Source organism: Dipodomys merriami, unplaced genomic scaffold (genome assembly GCF_024711535.1).
Source record: "Dipodomys merriami isolate MVZ:Mamm:240054 unplaced genomic scaffold, mDipMer1.0.p SCAF_665, whole genome shotgun sequence".
In the NCBI taxonomy this organism is placed as follows: domain Eukaryota; kingdom Metazoa; phylum Chordata; class Mammalia; order Rodentia; family Heteromyidae; genus Dipodomys; species Dipodomys merriami.
Window position 1 is genome coordinate 273,048 of NW_027206252.1, and position 16,448 is coordinate 289,495.

General features: G+C 58.5%; 1 protein-coding gene across 2 annotated transcripts in view; it reads right to left on the reverse strand.

Moving 5' to 3' along the window:
- LOC138815753 (cadherin-4-like) overlaps positions 1–16,448 on the reverse strand; it is a 120,185-nt gene that overhangs the window by 43,192 nt on the left and 60,545 nt on the right. For both annotated transcript variants that reach the window (XM_070005130.1, XM_070005129.1), the window contains exon 4: positions 11,687–11,831. In XM_070005130.1, the coding sequence (XP_069861231.1) occupies positions 11,687–11,831 (145 nt within the window). The remainder of the gene's footprint in view (positions 1–11,686; positions 11,832–16,448) is intronic.

The following is a 16,448-nucleotide window of genomic DNA, read 5'->3' on the forward strand; positions in this document are numbered from 1 at the left end:
AGGAGACGGTGCCTGAGGCTCGAGCACTCAAAGCCAAAAGGAAGAACTAGTTCCATGGTTGCCATGGCAATGGCTTGTGATAAAAGGGGCTTTCCCAGCCCTGAATGGAGCGAGCACTCAGCAATTTCAGTTTCCTTCCTAAAAGATGGACGAGGAGGCCAGCTGAAGGGGCTCACACCTGTAATCCCAGCCACTTAGAAGGTGGATATCAAGAGGATCACTGTTTGAGGACGGCCTGGGCCAAAAGATAGCAAGACCCCGTCTCAACCCATCAACGCGGGAGCTGTGATACCCGAGCTCCATCTCTGCCTGGAAGCCTAGACAGGAAGCTCTCAGCTCAGGCCAGCTGGGGCATAAATGTGAAACCCTATGAAAAAATAAAGTGTGAAGCAAAAAGGGATAAGAGCCTAGCTCAGAGGGTAGAGGCCTGGGGTAGCCATGCCAAGGCCCTGAGTTCAAAGCCCAGTGCCACCAAAAGATGAAAGATGGCAAAGAGAAGGGTGAGTGAGGATGAAGGGCTCTATTCTGGAGCCTGGGAGGCCACCCACGGACGGCCAGCCCTGCCCTGCCCGCGGATGGCCAGCCCCTGCCCTGCCCGCGGACGGCCAGCCCTGCCCTGCCCGCGGATGGCCAGCCCCTGCCCTGGCCGAGGGATGGTCTAGGCTTGTGGGTCTTGTGCTACTCACTCAGCGGCCAGCTGGAGACCTCTGGCGGAGTGAGGGGCAGGCTGTCTCCCCAGGGCATCCTGTGGTAGCCTTTACCTGTGTTCCTCGAGCCTCAGTTTACTCCTTACCCCAGCGAGCAGCCGTCCAGTCTGTACCCTCCCTCCCATGTCCTGTGTGCTCCTTATCTGGGAGCTGGGGCCTGTGCCGTTGGAGCCCTTCCCTCAGGCCTTCTCTCACCCCGGCCTTTCCCTTGTTCCTGGCTGTGGTGACGCTCTACTTCCCGCTGCCCGGAGCTCCAGTGGGGGCATCCGCTCACTGCAGGGGGACAGCTGTCTACAGGATGGCGGGAGCCGCCCCCTCCTAGAACACGGGACAGACGCTAAGCATACTGGAGTATTAACAATACCCTTAACTACTGTTACAATATTACTGATAGGCACTTGCACTAAGCAATACACACACACACAGAGTTTCTATGCGTCAGTTGTGGGGCTGAACTCGGCCTGGGCACGGTCTCTCAGCTCAAGTGGTGGAGCACTCGCTTTGAGCTGAAGAGCTGAGGGACAGCTCTTGAACTCTGAGGAATTCAAGTCCCACGACCGCCCCCCTCCCCCCACAAAGAAAAGAAACCCAGACCTGTCACCCAGGCGAGGGCTCAGTCTACTTCAGAAGCAGGAAGTGGACTGAACTGGCACCTTCCCTGAGGCTTTGAATGCAGGGGTTAGTTGTAAGCCCTGCCCTAGATGCACCCAGAAGCAAAGGGCACCCTGCTCCGGCACCAGACCTCCACAGGGAACCCACGGGGTGCTGACACGGGAGGGCCAGCTTTGGGGTGCTGACTGGACATGCCACAGAGGTGAGGCCACTGTCCCGGCTAGTGTCGCCAGCTCCCCATGGCCCCCACGGTCCCTCGTGCCTTGGAGGGAGCCAGGCCGTGCTGGCTGGCGCCAGGGTTCTGGTAATAGCGTGAGCATTTTGGGGGCCTAGCTCCCCACAGCTCTCCCCAGCCTGGGGCTTCCTTGCCCTCCCAGGGGGCAGAGTTCTTTCAGTTTGCAGAATGTTTGTTCTCAGCAGGGAAATGGGTGGATTTACTGCTTTGCAAGCCCCTCAGTCCCAGCAGATCAGGCTTAGAAGCCGTGTCCTGAGTTATGGCCCCTGTCACAAACCCGGGTAGGCCCGAGGATAGGATGCGATTTCTCCAGACACCCGCCCGGTCCGGACCCAAGAGATTCACACCTGTGTGCAGACCTGTGCCAAGGGTAACACGGTTAGCTCCCGTGAGGAGCCGCGTGGGCCTTGTGTGCCAGGAGCTCCTGAGATGCCTGGAGGTGGGAGGCTGGCGGGCACGGGAGCCTCTACATCTGGTCAAGGGACCCCTGGAACCCTCACTGATGCCTGAGTACCTCACTTTTCCCAGCGAGGGATGGTGGTCAGGACTGCTACTGAGAGGGCTCTGGGTTCCAGTTCTGCCCTTTGTTTGGCATTCTCTCATTGGGCTCCACATGTTTGGGGTTTGGGGTTTTGTTTAATGGCAATAAGGCCACAAGGCAGGCATCCAGAAACTATGGGACTGAGAATGCCAGCACTGGTGATCTACAGCCAATGAGCTGACCACCCCCCTGCATCTGAGCTGACCTTAGATCTGGCAGGAGGGCCTGGGAACGCATCTAGGAATTCTGAATGTAATCTGTGCTTGGGAAATGCTGGCAACACTAGGATGGAAGCCTGACCAACATGGCCTTGGGTGTGTTTGGAAGGTTCCAGAGGATGAGGAGCTGTGGAGGCCCAGCGTTCCCCAAAGGGCTGCACCTAGAGCTGCTATAATGAAGAGCCACAGTCCCCGCTGTGGAGGGTGATGGTGTGAGGTCTAGGGCCATTTTGGCTAGGCTGGGCCAGAGCCGCCTCACTGTGTGGGGCCACCTCCTGCAGGGCTCCGCCAGCCCCCTTCCCATGTGGTGGGCAGGGCTGACTCTGGTGGCCACACCCCCTTCCCATGTGGTGGGCAGGGCTGACTCTGGTGGCCACACCCCCTTCCCATGTGGTGGGCAGGGCTGGCTCCCGTGGCCACACCCCTTCCCATGTGGTGGGCAGGGCTGACTCTGATGGCCACACCCCTTCCCATGTGGTGAACAGGGCTGGCTCCCGTGGCCACACCCCCTTCCCATGTGGTGGGCAGGGCTGACTCCGGTGGCCACACCCCTTCCCATAGGGTGGGCAGGGCTGACTCTGGTGGCCACACCCCTTCCAGTGAGATGAACAGGGCTGGCTCCCGTGGCCACACCCCTTCCGGTGAGATGAACAGGGCTGGCTCCCGTGGCCACACCCCTTCCGGTGAGATGAACAGGGCTGGCTCCCGTGGCCACACCCCCTTCCCATGTGGTGGGCAGGGCTGGCTCCCGTGGCCACACCCCTTCCGGTGAGATGAACAGGGCTGGCTCCCGTGGCCACACCCCTTCCCATGTGGTGAACAGGGCTGGCTCCCGTGGCCACACCCCCTTCCCATGTGGTGGGCAGGGCTGACTCCGGTGGCCACACCCCTTCCCATGTGGTGGGCAGGGCTGGCTCCCGTGGCCACACCCCCTTCCCATGTGGTGGGCAGGGCTGACTCTGGTGGCCACACCCCTTCCCATGTGGTGAACAGGGCTGGCTCCCGTGGCCACACCCCTTCCCATGTGGTGAACAGGGCTGGCTCCCGTGGCCACACCCCCTTCCCATGTGGTGGGCAGGGCTGACTCCGGTGGCCACACCCCTTCCCATGTGGTGGGCAGGGCTGGCTCCCGTGGCCACACCCCCTTCCCATGTGGTGAACAGGGCTGGCTCCCGTGGCCACACCCCTTCCCATGTGGTGAACAGGGCTGGCTCCCGTGGCCACGCCTCCTTCCCTCCTTCGTGGCTGGCAGGGCTGGCTCCTTTTTTTTTTTGGTCGGTCGTGGGTCTTGAACTCTGGACCTACCGTCCCTCTGTTTTTCAGCTCACGGCTAGTGCTCTACCACTTGAGCCACAGCGCCAGTTCCGGCTTTTGTCTGCTTATGTGGTGCTGAGGAATCGAACCCAGGGCCTCTTGCATGCGAGGAGGCAGGCGCTCTACCACTGAGCCACCTCCCCAGTCCAGGGCTGGCTCTCGTATCTGGAAAGGTGCCCTGTGTTCAGTCCTGACCCTGCTCCCCGGGTGGGCCCGAGAGCTCCCCTACCTCCTGCTGCACTGTCCTGTCCTTTGCCTGTCTGTGAAGCTGGGCCTGGCCCGGCCGAGAGCCGCCAGCCGTGGCCTCTGTGCTCACCTAGGTTGGCACTAGGTGGAGAACGAGAAGGAAGCCATCTTTCCTGAGCCTTCTCTGGAGGCGTCCTGTCTCCTTCCTGGTAGGAAGACTGGGTTTTCCCTAATAATTGAAGCAGCTGTAACTTTCTGGCCCTGCCGGAGGTGGGGGCGGCTCTCACCTGAAGGAGACAGGACACCTCTTATTAATTGTGCTGGCAAGTAGGGGAGAAAGGGGAGAAGTCCCAGCTCGGCGCTTCCTCGGGATTCATGTTCAACCCTGCCACACGCCTTAAAGGATTAATTTCACAAGCCTTAAATTGCAGTTTAATTTGAAAACTAATTCAGCCCCATAATTGGCTTTCTGCTCAAATCACTGAGGCTAAAGATTTAAATTCTTAATATTCAGATGACTTTCAAGTATCTGGTGCCATCTGTGCATTAGTTCGTGGCATTAATCTCAGGGGACTTCCACCGGCACAGAAATAAAATAAATAAATACATGGGTCCTCTAATAGAATAATCTAGTTAAGCAAAAACTCTGCTTTGTATAGATGAAGGTTTCTTTGACTTCATTTGCAGCATGTAGATGTCTCTGGTATTTAATATTTTTTAAAGACATTAATTTCGCAATATCTAATGTGGGCCTCCACACAGCTCAAGGGTCGGGGAGAGCAGAGAGTTCCAGCTGGAGCCTTGGTTAAAACATAGGAAGGGAAGACTGAGTGTGTTGTGTGTGTGCCCGGCCAGGGCTGCCCCAGCAAGTCCGCCACCTGGCTGGTGGATGTCTGGAAAGGAGGTGTACACGGGCACAGTGGCTCCTGTGGGCAAAGGTTCCATGTACGAGGACCCTGCCCTGGGCGAGCGTCAGAGTCTGAGCCTGAGCTTGGTGTCTGAGGCTTTGAGTGACAAGAACAGAAACATCAGCCGGGTGCTGGTGGCTCACGCCTGTAATCTTAGCTACTTAGGAGGTTGAGATCTGAGGACTGTGGTTCAAAGCTAGCTAGGACAGAAGAATCTGTGGGACTCTTATCTCCAGTTAACCAGAAGTGGAGCTGTGGCTCAAGTGGTAGAGCACTAGTTAGCTTCGATTACAAAAGCTCAAGGAGAGTGCCCACGCCCCAAGCTCAAGATGGAGGACCAGCAGACACACAGAAAAAGGATGGAGACCCGTGCTCGTCACCACAGGAGGGACGGAAGGGACCCGGCAGGACCGGTGGCCACAGCCATCGCACCATAGGCCAGAGCGGGGTTTACCTCCAAGTGGCTATGCCCTCCCCTTCCTCCTCCCTCTCTGCTCATCCTCAGACGGCCTGCGCCCGGCTTCTCAGGAGCCCTGGCACAGCGGGTCCCAGCAAGGCTGCTGTCTCTTCTAGGCCCCAAACAATGGTGTCACTCGACTCGGCTAAAGAGAAAGACACATTTCCACTTCTGAGGCGGAGCAGCGACACTAGGAAGGGCGGCATGGCGCGCGGTGCCTGACTTACGCGCGAAGGTCCCGGCACCCAACCGCCGGCTTTAAATAAGGCATACGTTGATGAGCAGAAGTTTGATTTGACAAAAGTAACTTGGTAAACTTCAGGAAGTAGGCTAATATCGTGAGTGAGAATTCACAGCAGCTTAGCAAGGCTAAGCTGTGAAGCTGACGCTGTGTGAAAGCCCTCCCTAACCTCTCAGTGCCATGGGGGAGGGGGACTACATTTCCATTTTTCTATATGCGGGAGGCCACGCCACAGGTTTGCAGTGGTCATGTGGTGCTACACGTGCCACGTGGGGTCCAGAGGCAGAGCAGCTGCGTGGGGACAGCTGGGCAGGACAGGCACAGGTGCCATGCCCTGTGCGTCTTGCTCCAGGAAGCAGACGGGTGAGGGTACAGGAGCGTGTGCCTTTCTGTGTGTGTGTGTGTGTGTGTGTGTGTGGTGTGGTGTGCGTGAACTCTGCTCCAACAGCCATTTCTAGTGTCATCAGGACAGTGATACTGGCAGGACAGATGCAAACAGGGAGCACCGCAGAGATAGTGCCGGAGCACCGCGCCTGTGACTGCGAGGCCGACGGCAGCGCAGTGGAGGAAGGCCGCCTTTGGATGCCGGTTGTCAGAGCAATAAGCAGAAATATAACGTAAGCAAAACCAAAATAATGAGGATGGGAGGGGAAAACCGAGAGAGAGTGAGGGAAGGGGTAACACTGTGCAAAAAGAAATGTATTCCCTGACTTAGTAACTGTAACTCCTCTGAACATCACCTTTATAAGAACGAAACAAACCAAGATGTCTCACACAGTATGCAAAAATCAACTCCCAGTGAATAGCAAAGCCAGTGTGCAATGTAAAACCACAACATGCTTAGAGAAAAGTGCAGGAGAGCAGGTTCAGGACCTAGAGTCGATGAAGAGTTTTGGGGAGTGATACCAAAGCTCCTTTATGAGAGAACTCACGGATAAATGGAACTTCACCCAGATTATAAACTCTTGCTTGCAAAAGGCCTGCGAGGACAGTGAGGAAATGAGTTACAGGTCAGGAGAAGCGGCTGGAGCTACGCTGACCAAGGATGTGAGTCTAGCAGGTGTAACGAGTTCTAGCCACAGCAAGGAGCAATCCAATTAGGCAATGGACAAAGATGTGGACCGGCCACTGCAGATGACACACAGATGACAAAGACGAGGATGGGCCACTGCTGATGACGCACAGATGACAAAGACAAGGACAGGACATTGCAGATGACGCACAGATGACAAAGACGAGGACAGGACACTGCAGATGACACACAGATGTCGAAGACGAGGATAGGACACTGGAGACGACACACAGATGACAAAGACGAAGACAGGACACTGCAGATGACACACAGATGACAAAGACGAGGATGGGCCACTGCTGATGATGCACAGATGACGAAGACGAGAACAGGACACTGCAGATGACACACAGATGACAAAGACGAGGACAGGACACTGCAAATGACACACAGATGTCGAAGACGAGGACAGGACACTGGAGATGACACACAGATGACAAAGACGAGGACGGGACACTGCAGATGACACACAGATGACAAAGATGAGGACGGGACACTGCAGATGACACACAGATGACAAAGACAAGGACAGGACATTGCAGATGACGCACAGATGACAAAGACGAGGACAGGACACTGCAGATGACACACAGATGACGAAGACGAGAACAGGACACTGCAGATGACACACAGATGACAAAGATGAGGACGGGACACTGCAGATGACACACAGATGACAAAGACGAGGATGGGCCACTGCTGATGATGCACAGATGACGAAGACAAGAACAGGACACTGCAGATGACACACAGATGACAAAGACGAGGACAGGACACTGCAGATGACACACAGATGTCGAAGACGAGGACAGGACACTGGAGATGACACACAGATGACAAAGACGAGGACGGGACACTGCAGATGACATACAGATGACAAAGACGAGGACGGGACACTGCAGATGACACACAGATGACAAAGATGAGGACGGGACACTGCAGATGACACACAGATGACAAAGACGAGGATGGGCCACTGCAGATGACACACAGATGCAGAAAGACATCCCACGTCACTCACCACTAGAGAAGTGCAGGGACTACGGGGCAGTTAGTGCCGCACCTGGGAGGACAGTGTCAGCACAGAGCAGTGACAACCCCTGCTGGTGCAGACGCAGAGAAGCGGGGACACTCAGGGCAGCAGGGGCGTGGCGCTGGAGTGCACCACAATGCTGGACACTGGTTAACACGGGCAGGTCGAGGGTTGGTCACCAGCCCTGGCGGAGCCTTCTTAGGGTTTGGACGTAAGGTGTTTGCCCCAGCACTCACGTGTTGAAGGCTTGGGCCCGGCTGGTGGATCCCACTGTGGAACAGTGATGGGGCTGGAGGACCTGAACTCATCAGGGGACTAATCCACGTGGGGATTTATAATCTGCTGGCAGTATGGGAAGTGGTGGGAACTGGAAATGGAGCTTGGGTCGTGCCTTGGAAGGGTCTGTCTTGTCTGGCTCCTTCTCAATATCTCTCCTCCTCCTGGCTGCCACAAGGTGAGCCGTCCGTGGCTGAAAGCCTTTCCTTCTCCCATCACAGACTGAGACCACTGAAGCTGTGACCCAAAATAAGCCACCCCCTTCAGTCGCCCCTGCAGGCATTTTGTCACAGTGACCAAAGGGACCACACCATCCTGTCAGGTTGGGGATGGGGGGTGTGTGCCCTGGAAGGGGACACTGGGACCTCAGGCCCTCCTCTCTCTCCTAGTGGGAGGGGGCTAGGTCGGGGGGGGACACATGACACAAACATGTACATAGACACACCATCACACATAGATACGGATACACCCACAGACCCAGACGTACCCAGATGTGTGACATACAAGGACCCAGACACACACAGCAGCTGGGTGGCCCTGATGGCTTCAGAGAGGCTGCAGGTGGCGTGGAGACCACCTCCTAGTATGGGGACACTGGGGGAGGGCTGATGGACGTGGCTGCATTATTTCTTACAGCACCATCTGATTCTACAGTTTTCCCCAGCCTCCATACGTTTACAAAGTCCTCTCTGGAAACCCCACATGCATCAGCCTCTCAGCTAGTGCTGCTGGGGGCTGGTGGAGGGCATCACACTGGGGCCCCGGGGGACCCCTGGGCACAGACCCTCCTGGGCCTGCCACACAAGGTCGGCTAGATCCTTCCTCCTGGGAATGCTACTGGTTGTTCCACTTTCCGGTGACCTGGAGAGGCAGGGCACCTCATCTCCTTTAGAAAGCATCCATCTGTAGCTCACCAACTGCTCCAGCAGGACCATGAGCCAGGTGAGTCAGAGGCGGGGGAAGGCGGCTGGGGACGGGGTGCACCTTCCCTGCTTCCTGCCGTGGGCAGAGACCGAGGCTGAGGCCCCGCTTTCCCCAGGACTGCTGGGGGTGAGTGGCGTCCATGTCCCTACCTCTCTGGTCCCAGTGGGTGGTCAGTGTGCTACAGAGGAAAGAGCGGGTTTGGGGAAGAAAGTGGGAGTGGCCGGGCATAGCACTGCAGGTTACTGACCCCAGACAATTCCCGCCTTCCAAAGCTCCTCCCCGCTTAGTCAATATTTAACCTTCCTCTACTTGAACGTACATCCCAAACCATCCATTAGCCTGTCGCTCTAGAGCATAATGACTAATTTCTGGCGGTAGTTTTTCTTTATTACACAAAGGCATGTGCAAAACCCTTCCATTACTGTAATTTGCTGATGGAAATCACAGGGACAATTTCTAGGACCCAAGGACTGCACTGTGGAGAGCACATGCCACACTCGGTCTGGGCCTCACGTCCTTGCCCTCGATTGGGTCAGTGGAGGAAGGAGCCGAGTTCGAGGCAGCCATGTACAACTCCATCTCAGACTTGGCTTGAAGACCTGGCTTCTCCCAGGACTAGAGACAAGACTCTGGGGCCCTGGGGCTCTGAAAGCCAGCTGACAGACACTTAACTCACACACAGTCCTGGGAGAGCTCAGAGTGGGAGAGAAGGCAGGGGATGGAGCAGCCAGGAGGGCCAGGGCTGTAGGGGGCGGGGCCAGAACTCTAGGGCGGGGCCAGCAGGTAAGGGGCGTAGCCAGTGCTGGGCATGGGTGGGGGGGGGTGAAGAGGGGTTAGGCCAGGTGAGATCTCTAGGTTTAAAGGTTGGGGGGATTCTGGGGAGGAGATGCAACAGTCTGCTAGCTACACATCTGGGAAGGCTTCTGCTATTGATGTGTTTTAAAATAAGGCAGGAGAAGTGAGCTTTGTGCGGCCAAGGCCAGGCAGACCGGTGTCTGCAAACAGGCTGTGTGGGAGGGGAGAGGCCCGTGGGCTCTGCGCGGGGCAGCGGCGCCCACCCCTGGCGCGCAGCCCTCCCCGAGGTGCCCTCGGCCGTCCCCACTTCTTCCCGTGGGCTGCTGCAGCGGATCTGCCCCTCTAGGGGCTGTGGGGAGAACAGCCCAAGGCTCCGCAGAACGTCCCTCCTGCCCCTGCGGTGGCACTGGCTTGCTGAGTGTCCCCGTCCTGAGTCCTGAGAGACCATCAATCGCAGAACGTCCCTCCTGCCCCTGCGGTGGCACTGGCTTGCTGAGTGTCCCCGTCCTGAGTCCTGAGAGACCATCAATCGCAGAACGTCCCTCCTGCCCCTGCGGTGGCACTGGCTTGCTGAGTGTCCCCGTCCTGAGTCCTGAGAGACCATCAATCGCAGAACGTCCCTCCTGCCCCTGCGGTGGCACTGGCTTGCTGAGTGTCCCCGTCCTGAGTCCTGAGAGACCATCAATCGCAGAACGTCCCTCCTGCCCCTGCGGTGGCACTGGCTTGCTGAGTGTCCCCGTCCTGAGAGACAGCGCCGAGAGAACTGGGAGGCCCAATGACTAATGTTTGCCTTCCCGCCCCAGAGGCCTTGTGGGGCAGGAGGGCACTCAGAGCAAGCCAGCCCTGCTCAGAAGCGGCCTCCAGCTCCCCCGGGGCCCAGAAGCCTGCCCTGCTGGGGCCAGTCAGAGGGTGCACGACCCACTTAACCGGACGGACGCCTTTTAGTGCCACGGCTGCTCTGACGGCCCAGCGGAGCCCTCCCCTGAGGCCTCATCCCCCGCCCTCCAACCCAGGCCAGATCAGTCTAAGGAAGGCCTCCTTTCGCTCCCTGTCCAGCAGTGGGGGCAGCCCTTTCTTGACAAACCCTGGGGGCCTGTCAGCTCCACTGACCGGCCACCGCTTGGGGCCGCTCAGGATTCCGCAGGCTCTCCCGACGCTGCTGCCGCCCACGGGCCGGCCTGGTCCGCAGCAGGGCAGGGTGCAGGCGCCTGTGATCTCGCTCAGCTACCCCGAGTGCTGCCCTCCCGGGACCTCAGGACTTCTGTTTCCAGTCAATGAGCGGATGCACACTGGAGGCCACGGCAGGATTCACGCTAGGCCAGGCGGGCATACAGTCACGTGATCACCACGGTCCGTGGGGCAGGGTCTCGGGTGAGCTCCAGGGGGACTGACTTCTGGAGGCCCTGTTTACTATCGGGCTTGGACCGAATCCCAAGTCCAGGCCAGGAGGTCTCGCAGGGTGGGTCTCGGTCTCTGGCGCGTCTCCCCAGACCCTGGCGTGTGTGCTTTCCTGTCCCAGGCTCCCTCCCGGCACACCTGCCTGCCTCAGCCCCTCCCTGGCTGCTCCTCTTCCCACTCTGGTGCCCGGTCTACACGCCACCTCCGGACCATGACACACCCCTCCAGGGCAGTGACACACCCTCCACAGAGTGACACACCCCTCCAGGGCAGTGACACACTCCTCCACAGCGGTGACACACCCTCCACAGTGACACACCCCTCCACAGAGTGACACACCCCTCCAGGGCAGTGACACACCCCTCCACAGAGTGACACACCCCTCCACAGCGGTGACACACCCCTCCCGGGAGGCCTGCCCTGCTCTGCGACATCCCATGACTGCGGCACCTGTGTTCCCACAGCCAGGGCAGCTCACGGGCGCCGTGTCACCTGTCTGCAGCCCCCTGGGCGGCAAGGGCTCCACTTGTGTCCAGTTGTGTGTGGTCTGTGCTGCCGGCCTGGTGGTGTTGTGTGTGGTCTGTGCTGCCGGCCTGGTGGTGTGGCCTGTGGACTGTCCCGCTGCCCACTGCCCACAGAGCCCCTGGTGACCCAGCGCGCGGCAGGGAGCGTGCGCGCATGCGCGGCCGGCTCACCTGGCTTGGAGCCCTCGCGCATGCGCGGCCGGCTCACCTGGCTTGGAGCCCTCGCGCATGCGCGGCCGGCTCACCTGGCTTGGAGCCCTCGTCCACGGAGCCGTTGTAGACCTGGTTGAGGAAGTCGGGCCGGTTGTCGTTCATGTCGATGACGTAGATGTACAGGTCAATGGGGTTCTCCACCTTGTTGCCATTCATGTCCACAGCATGGGCTCGGAGCTGGGAAGCAACGCAGAGCAGTCAGAGCCGGGGCCCTGCGGGTCTCCCTGGGGGAGGTAAAGCAGCTCCTGGGCCCAAGGATGTCAGAGGACGCCTGGGTGAGGTGTGTGTGTGTGTGCGCCTGTGTGTGTGTGCCTGTGTGTGGCTGTGGAGGGGTACATCACCTATCGGCTCCCGGTCTGCTAGACTGTTGTCAACTGTCCGAGGCGGGGCGGGCAGGCGGGAACGCTTCCTCCCAGTGGAGCAGGGGCTTTGACGCCGATTACCCAGAGTCCCTCTCAGACGGGGAGAGCCGGGGAGGGGGCTGCGTGGGGGCTGCAGAGGCCTAAGCTGGCATGGAGGAGGCAGGTGCGAGTCCACCACATGTCTACCACACAGAGCCGGGCCTCCTTGCTTCTGCCTGCTGCCCAAGTTCTAGGGCCGGGCATAGCAGGGGACCAGGGGGCCGCCAAAAGGGTGTCCCTAGGGAGGGCCCCTTCCCCAGTAGGAGGGGTGGTGGTGGTGGCTGTGGCCTGAGCAGCTCCACCACAAACTGCCTTCAAGAGAAGAACTCGGGCTGTGGACTCATTTTTAATTTTTTCATTCATTCATTCATTCATTCATTCATTCATTCATTCATTCAAGGACAAGGACACAGAGTGGCTGACCTCTTCCTGCAGGAGAAGAGGCTGGCCTGGGAGCATGGAGGACCTGGGATTTAGGCAGAACTGACCCCTGGGGAGAAGGGCTTGCCTGGGGTCCCCCAAGCCAAGCTGTGCTCCTCCCAGGTTGACAGCTCTGGCTCTACTGAAGAAAGTCTCCCTCTCAGTGGGGCCAAGCAGGTGGCGATGTCTTTGAGGCAAGTTGTGCCAGGGTGTGCAGGCCGAGCCAGGCTGGCCTGGAGGCCTCCCTGGGACCCGGGGTCAGCCTCAGCGCAGTGCAGCGTGTCTTGGGCATCTGTGCTTCGGCTGAGTTCTGACAGGCCTGAGTGGAGCTCCAGCCTCGAGCACTGGGCTGTGTGGCAGGAGGGGTGTCTGCCGTCTGGCTTTATCAGGAAGGCCGCGAGTGCACCGTGGTAAGGAGACGGCTGGCGCTGATTGCCAGGGAGGCGCAGCTCTGGCCTGCTCAGCATCCCATCAGTTTTGAATGTCATGGTTAGAAATCTTGAATGACCAGGCCAGGCGCACTGGCTTATGCCTACAACCCTAGCTATTTAGGCTAAGATCAGGAAGATTATAGTTCAAGGCCAGGCAGGACAAACAGTCTGGGAGACCTTGTATCACGGTACAGAATGGGGAACAAAATAGGAGGCTCAAAGCCCCAGCCAGCCATGCACAGATGCAAGACCCAGTTTGAAAAAGAAGAGCAGAAAGGGCTTGGGGTGTGGCTCAAGGGGTAGAGCATTTGCCTGGTAAGTACAGGGTCTGAGTGCCAGCCTTCGTCCCATCGCTGTGTAACAGAAGTGGGGAGTTGTCACATGGCTGTGGCTCTGTGGTGCACACCCTGTCAGCGGATGGCCTCGTCCCACACAAGTGCCAGTTGTCCTTCGGCTTGTCAGCCGAAGCCGGGCAATGACTTGTTACGTCAGAGGTCCAGGAGCTTTGGAACAAAGTAACTCTGTGCTGGAATGAAAGTGGTTACCGCCGACCTGAAGCGGCACTGTGCTTTTAGGCACTGCAGTCTGGCTGGACCGGGAAGGCGATGAGTGCACTCTGACAGGTCAGGCACGGGCGTAGCTGCAGACTCACGTCCGGTGGCCCACGGATCTCCATTCCCATTGGTCTTCCAGACGGCTTCTGTTGGAAATCCCCTGCTCCCCAGTGCTCAGGCTCGAGGGCTGGAGCTCTGCGAGGGGAAAAGCGGCAGCTGGCTGGCTGCTCATGGTTTCTACACCTGTCGAGTCTGAGCCTTGTGAGCAAAGTGAGCTTCGTGTGATGCCTTCAATGCCATGTTTCCTTCCTTGTGGGAAAGAAGACAGGTGGATGCCGTGTGGACATTTGTGTGTGGGCTGGGGGTGGACTTGGGAGCAGAGGCCTTGATGATGTGGATGGAGTCCGGTTTTCTCCCTTTTGGTTGGCTCCTCTCTCTACGCCTCATCAGTGGGCAGGTCTCCTCTGAGGGTCAGGAACTGTGAAGTCTGTGCAGGCCTTGAACCCTGCCTTGGAATCGCTTTGAGATTTTCCCCAGTGACAGTGCCAGCAGTCAGATCTCAGTGTGCGCCTGCTCGGGGCTCACCACAGCCTGATGGTTCTTTGCCCCTCCCCTGTCCTCATGTCCACAGGCCTTCCACAAGTCTGGCTTTGGTCCCAGCTCATCTGTGCAGATGGGGAAAATGAGGCCCAGGAAAATGAGGGAAGTTGACCAAGGTGATATGATGTAGCAGGACACAGTGGTGTCTCTTCTTCATCATGGTATCTTTAAAAGAACCTTCTAGCACACTATCTTGCCCGGCAGTTATAGAATGTTTACACACTGGTTTTCTTTCTTTCTTTTTTTTTTTTTGGGTCCAGTCATGGGGCCTGAACTCTGGGCCTGGGCGCTGTCCCTCAGCTCTTCAGCTCAAGGCTAGCGCTCTACCACTTGAGCCACAGCGCCACTTCTGGCTTTTTTCTTTTTGCTTATGTGGTGCTGAGGAATCGAACCCAGGGCCTCAGGCATGCAAGGCAAGCGCTCTACCACTGAGCCACCTTCCCAGCCCCTACACACTGGTTTTCTTAAGGTGACAGATGTCCACAAATCATTACCACACTGCCAGGCAGGGGTTTGGTTACAACCTTCATCAGCAGAGCCGGGCAGAATGGCTTCAAGGGCACTGTGGAGGAGGAGACAAAAATGTCTGCTAGGAAAGTGCCCCCAGACACAAATGCCACTGGCTCCAGATGTGGCAGGAGAGGCCCTGTGCCCAGGGCTGGGTTGTGCTGCTTGAGTGTCAGCGTTGCCTGGCCCGCACACCATGGTTCTCTGGAAGCGGAGTTTCCTCTGGCTGGCCAGGCCAGGACGGGACTGCAGGAGGGCTGTTCACACACCGTTGCAGGGTCAAAGCGTGGGGCCCCATGGGGGTGAGAGTGGCCACGGCTGAATGACCGGCAAGGAGACCGAGGAGCCTGAAGAAGTCTCCGACACCAGGCCTGGTGGAGAGCCGTGTTCACAGCAGCTCTCTCCTCCCAGCCCTGCCAGGGCAGGGAAAGAGGGGAGGGCTGCACACATCCATGGACAGGGCTGGTGGACGGCGGGCGGGCGGGCAGGGGGTGGGCGGAGGGGACGGCCCTTCACCTTCCTCTCCAGCCCAGGAGCAGATCTGGGCTTCCTGGGACCCAGCAGCCTTCGCCCCAGCTCTCCATGGGGCTTGTCAGAGACAGCGGGCCTCTGTGACGGAGCTGAGGAAGGCTTTAGAGATGGGTCAATCAAGAATACATAAGCCACGCCGGGCGCTGGTGGCTCACGCCTGTCATCCTAGCTACTCAGGAGGCTGAGATTTGAGGATCATGGTTCAAAGCAAGCCTGGGCAGGAAAATCTGTGAGACTCTCATCTCCAATTAATCACCAGAAAACGAAGTAGAGCTGTGGCTCAGAATGGTGGAGTGCTAGCCTTGAGTGAAAAAGCCCAGGGAGAGCACCCAGTCCCTGAGTTCAAGTCCCAGGTCCACAAAACAAAAACAAAAACACAGAAAAAAGGAGCCCAACTTGCCAAACCCAGCAGGGCCTGGCTTCTTCTGCACAGGCTGACCCTGGAGTATGGGCGGGGACCTGTGTGTAAGCAGGGGTGGGCAGCAGATGTCAGGGTGGTCATTCTGGCCTCTGGCCTTGTGTGCCTGGCCCCTGGCTTCAGGCAGAGCTGCGAGGCTGAGTTCCAGGCTGCTCTGCAGGCTCTCCCCCGTGGGACTCCTGGAGGTCCCTGGGGGTCTCTGGCCATGCTGGGTCACATGAGTGACCTTGCACAGCCGGTGGCTGCATGGGGACCTGCTCCAGAGACTTGGAGGAGAGCAGAAGGCCAGGAGTGAAGTGAGCTGACCCTGAGGTCCAGGCTCCTGAGGGACCTGTCCCTCCACGAGGAGGCCACGCAGGGGTGCGGGTCCCCAGGGAACGTCCGGCAGCCTTCACCCCTGGGGCCCTGCGCCCTCCTGCAACAGGGGGGCGGAGAGCAGAGCGGCTGGTCCACATGTCACCCGAGGCTGCGCCTGGAACGTGGGGTGCCTGACTGCCATCGTGCTTTGATTAGAAAAATGCAGAAATACACGGAGGAATTCACAGGCAAGAGGCTAAATGTCGGTCCTTCGTTCTGCCCCACGTTTAGACTCTGCTGTATGGAAGCTCTCGCGCTTGCTCTCAGGGGAAAGGGTGTGGGTTCCGGCGTCTTAGCTGTGGTAGGCCTGTGTGGACACAGGGCACTGCCCATCCTGGGAGGTGGCCGCCATGCTTAGGTGACTGTGCCCCGGAGGGCGGCAGGAAGAGCACGGGGTCCAGCGGAGTGTCCTCTCGGTTCTGTGGACATGCTGTGAGAGCTGACGGTGAGCTAAGGCCACACCAGGCCACTGTGGTCAGATCTCCCCCTCCCCGTTCCGTGCAGCCCAGGGGGATCTTCCCAGGTCTGGGACACTGGAGGCACGTGTGGGAGAGGCCTCCAGAGCAGTGGCCTGA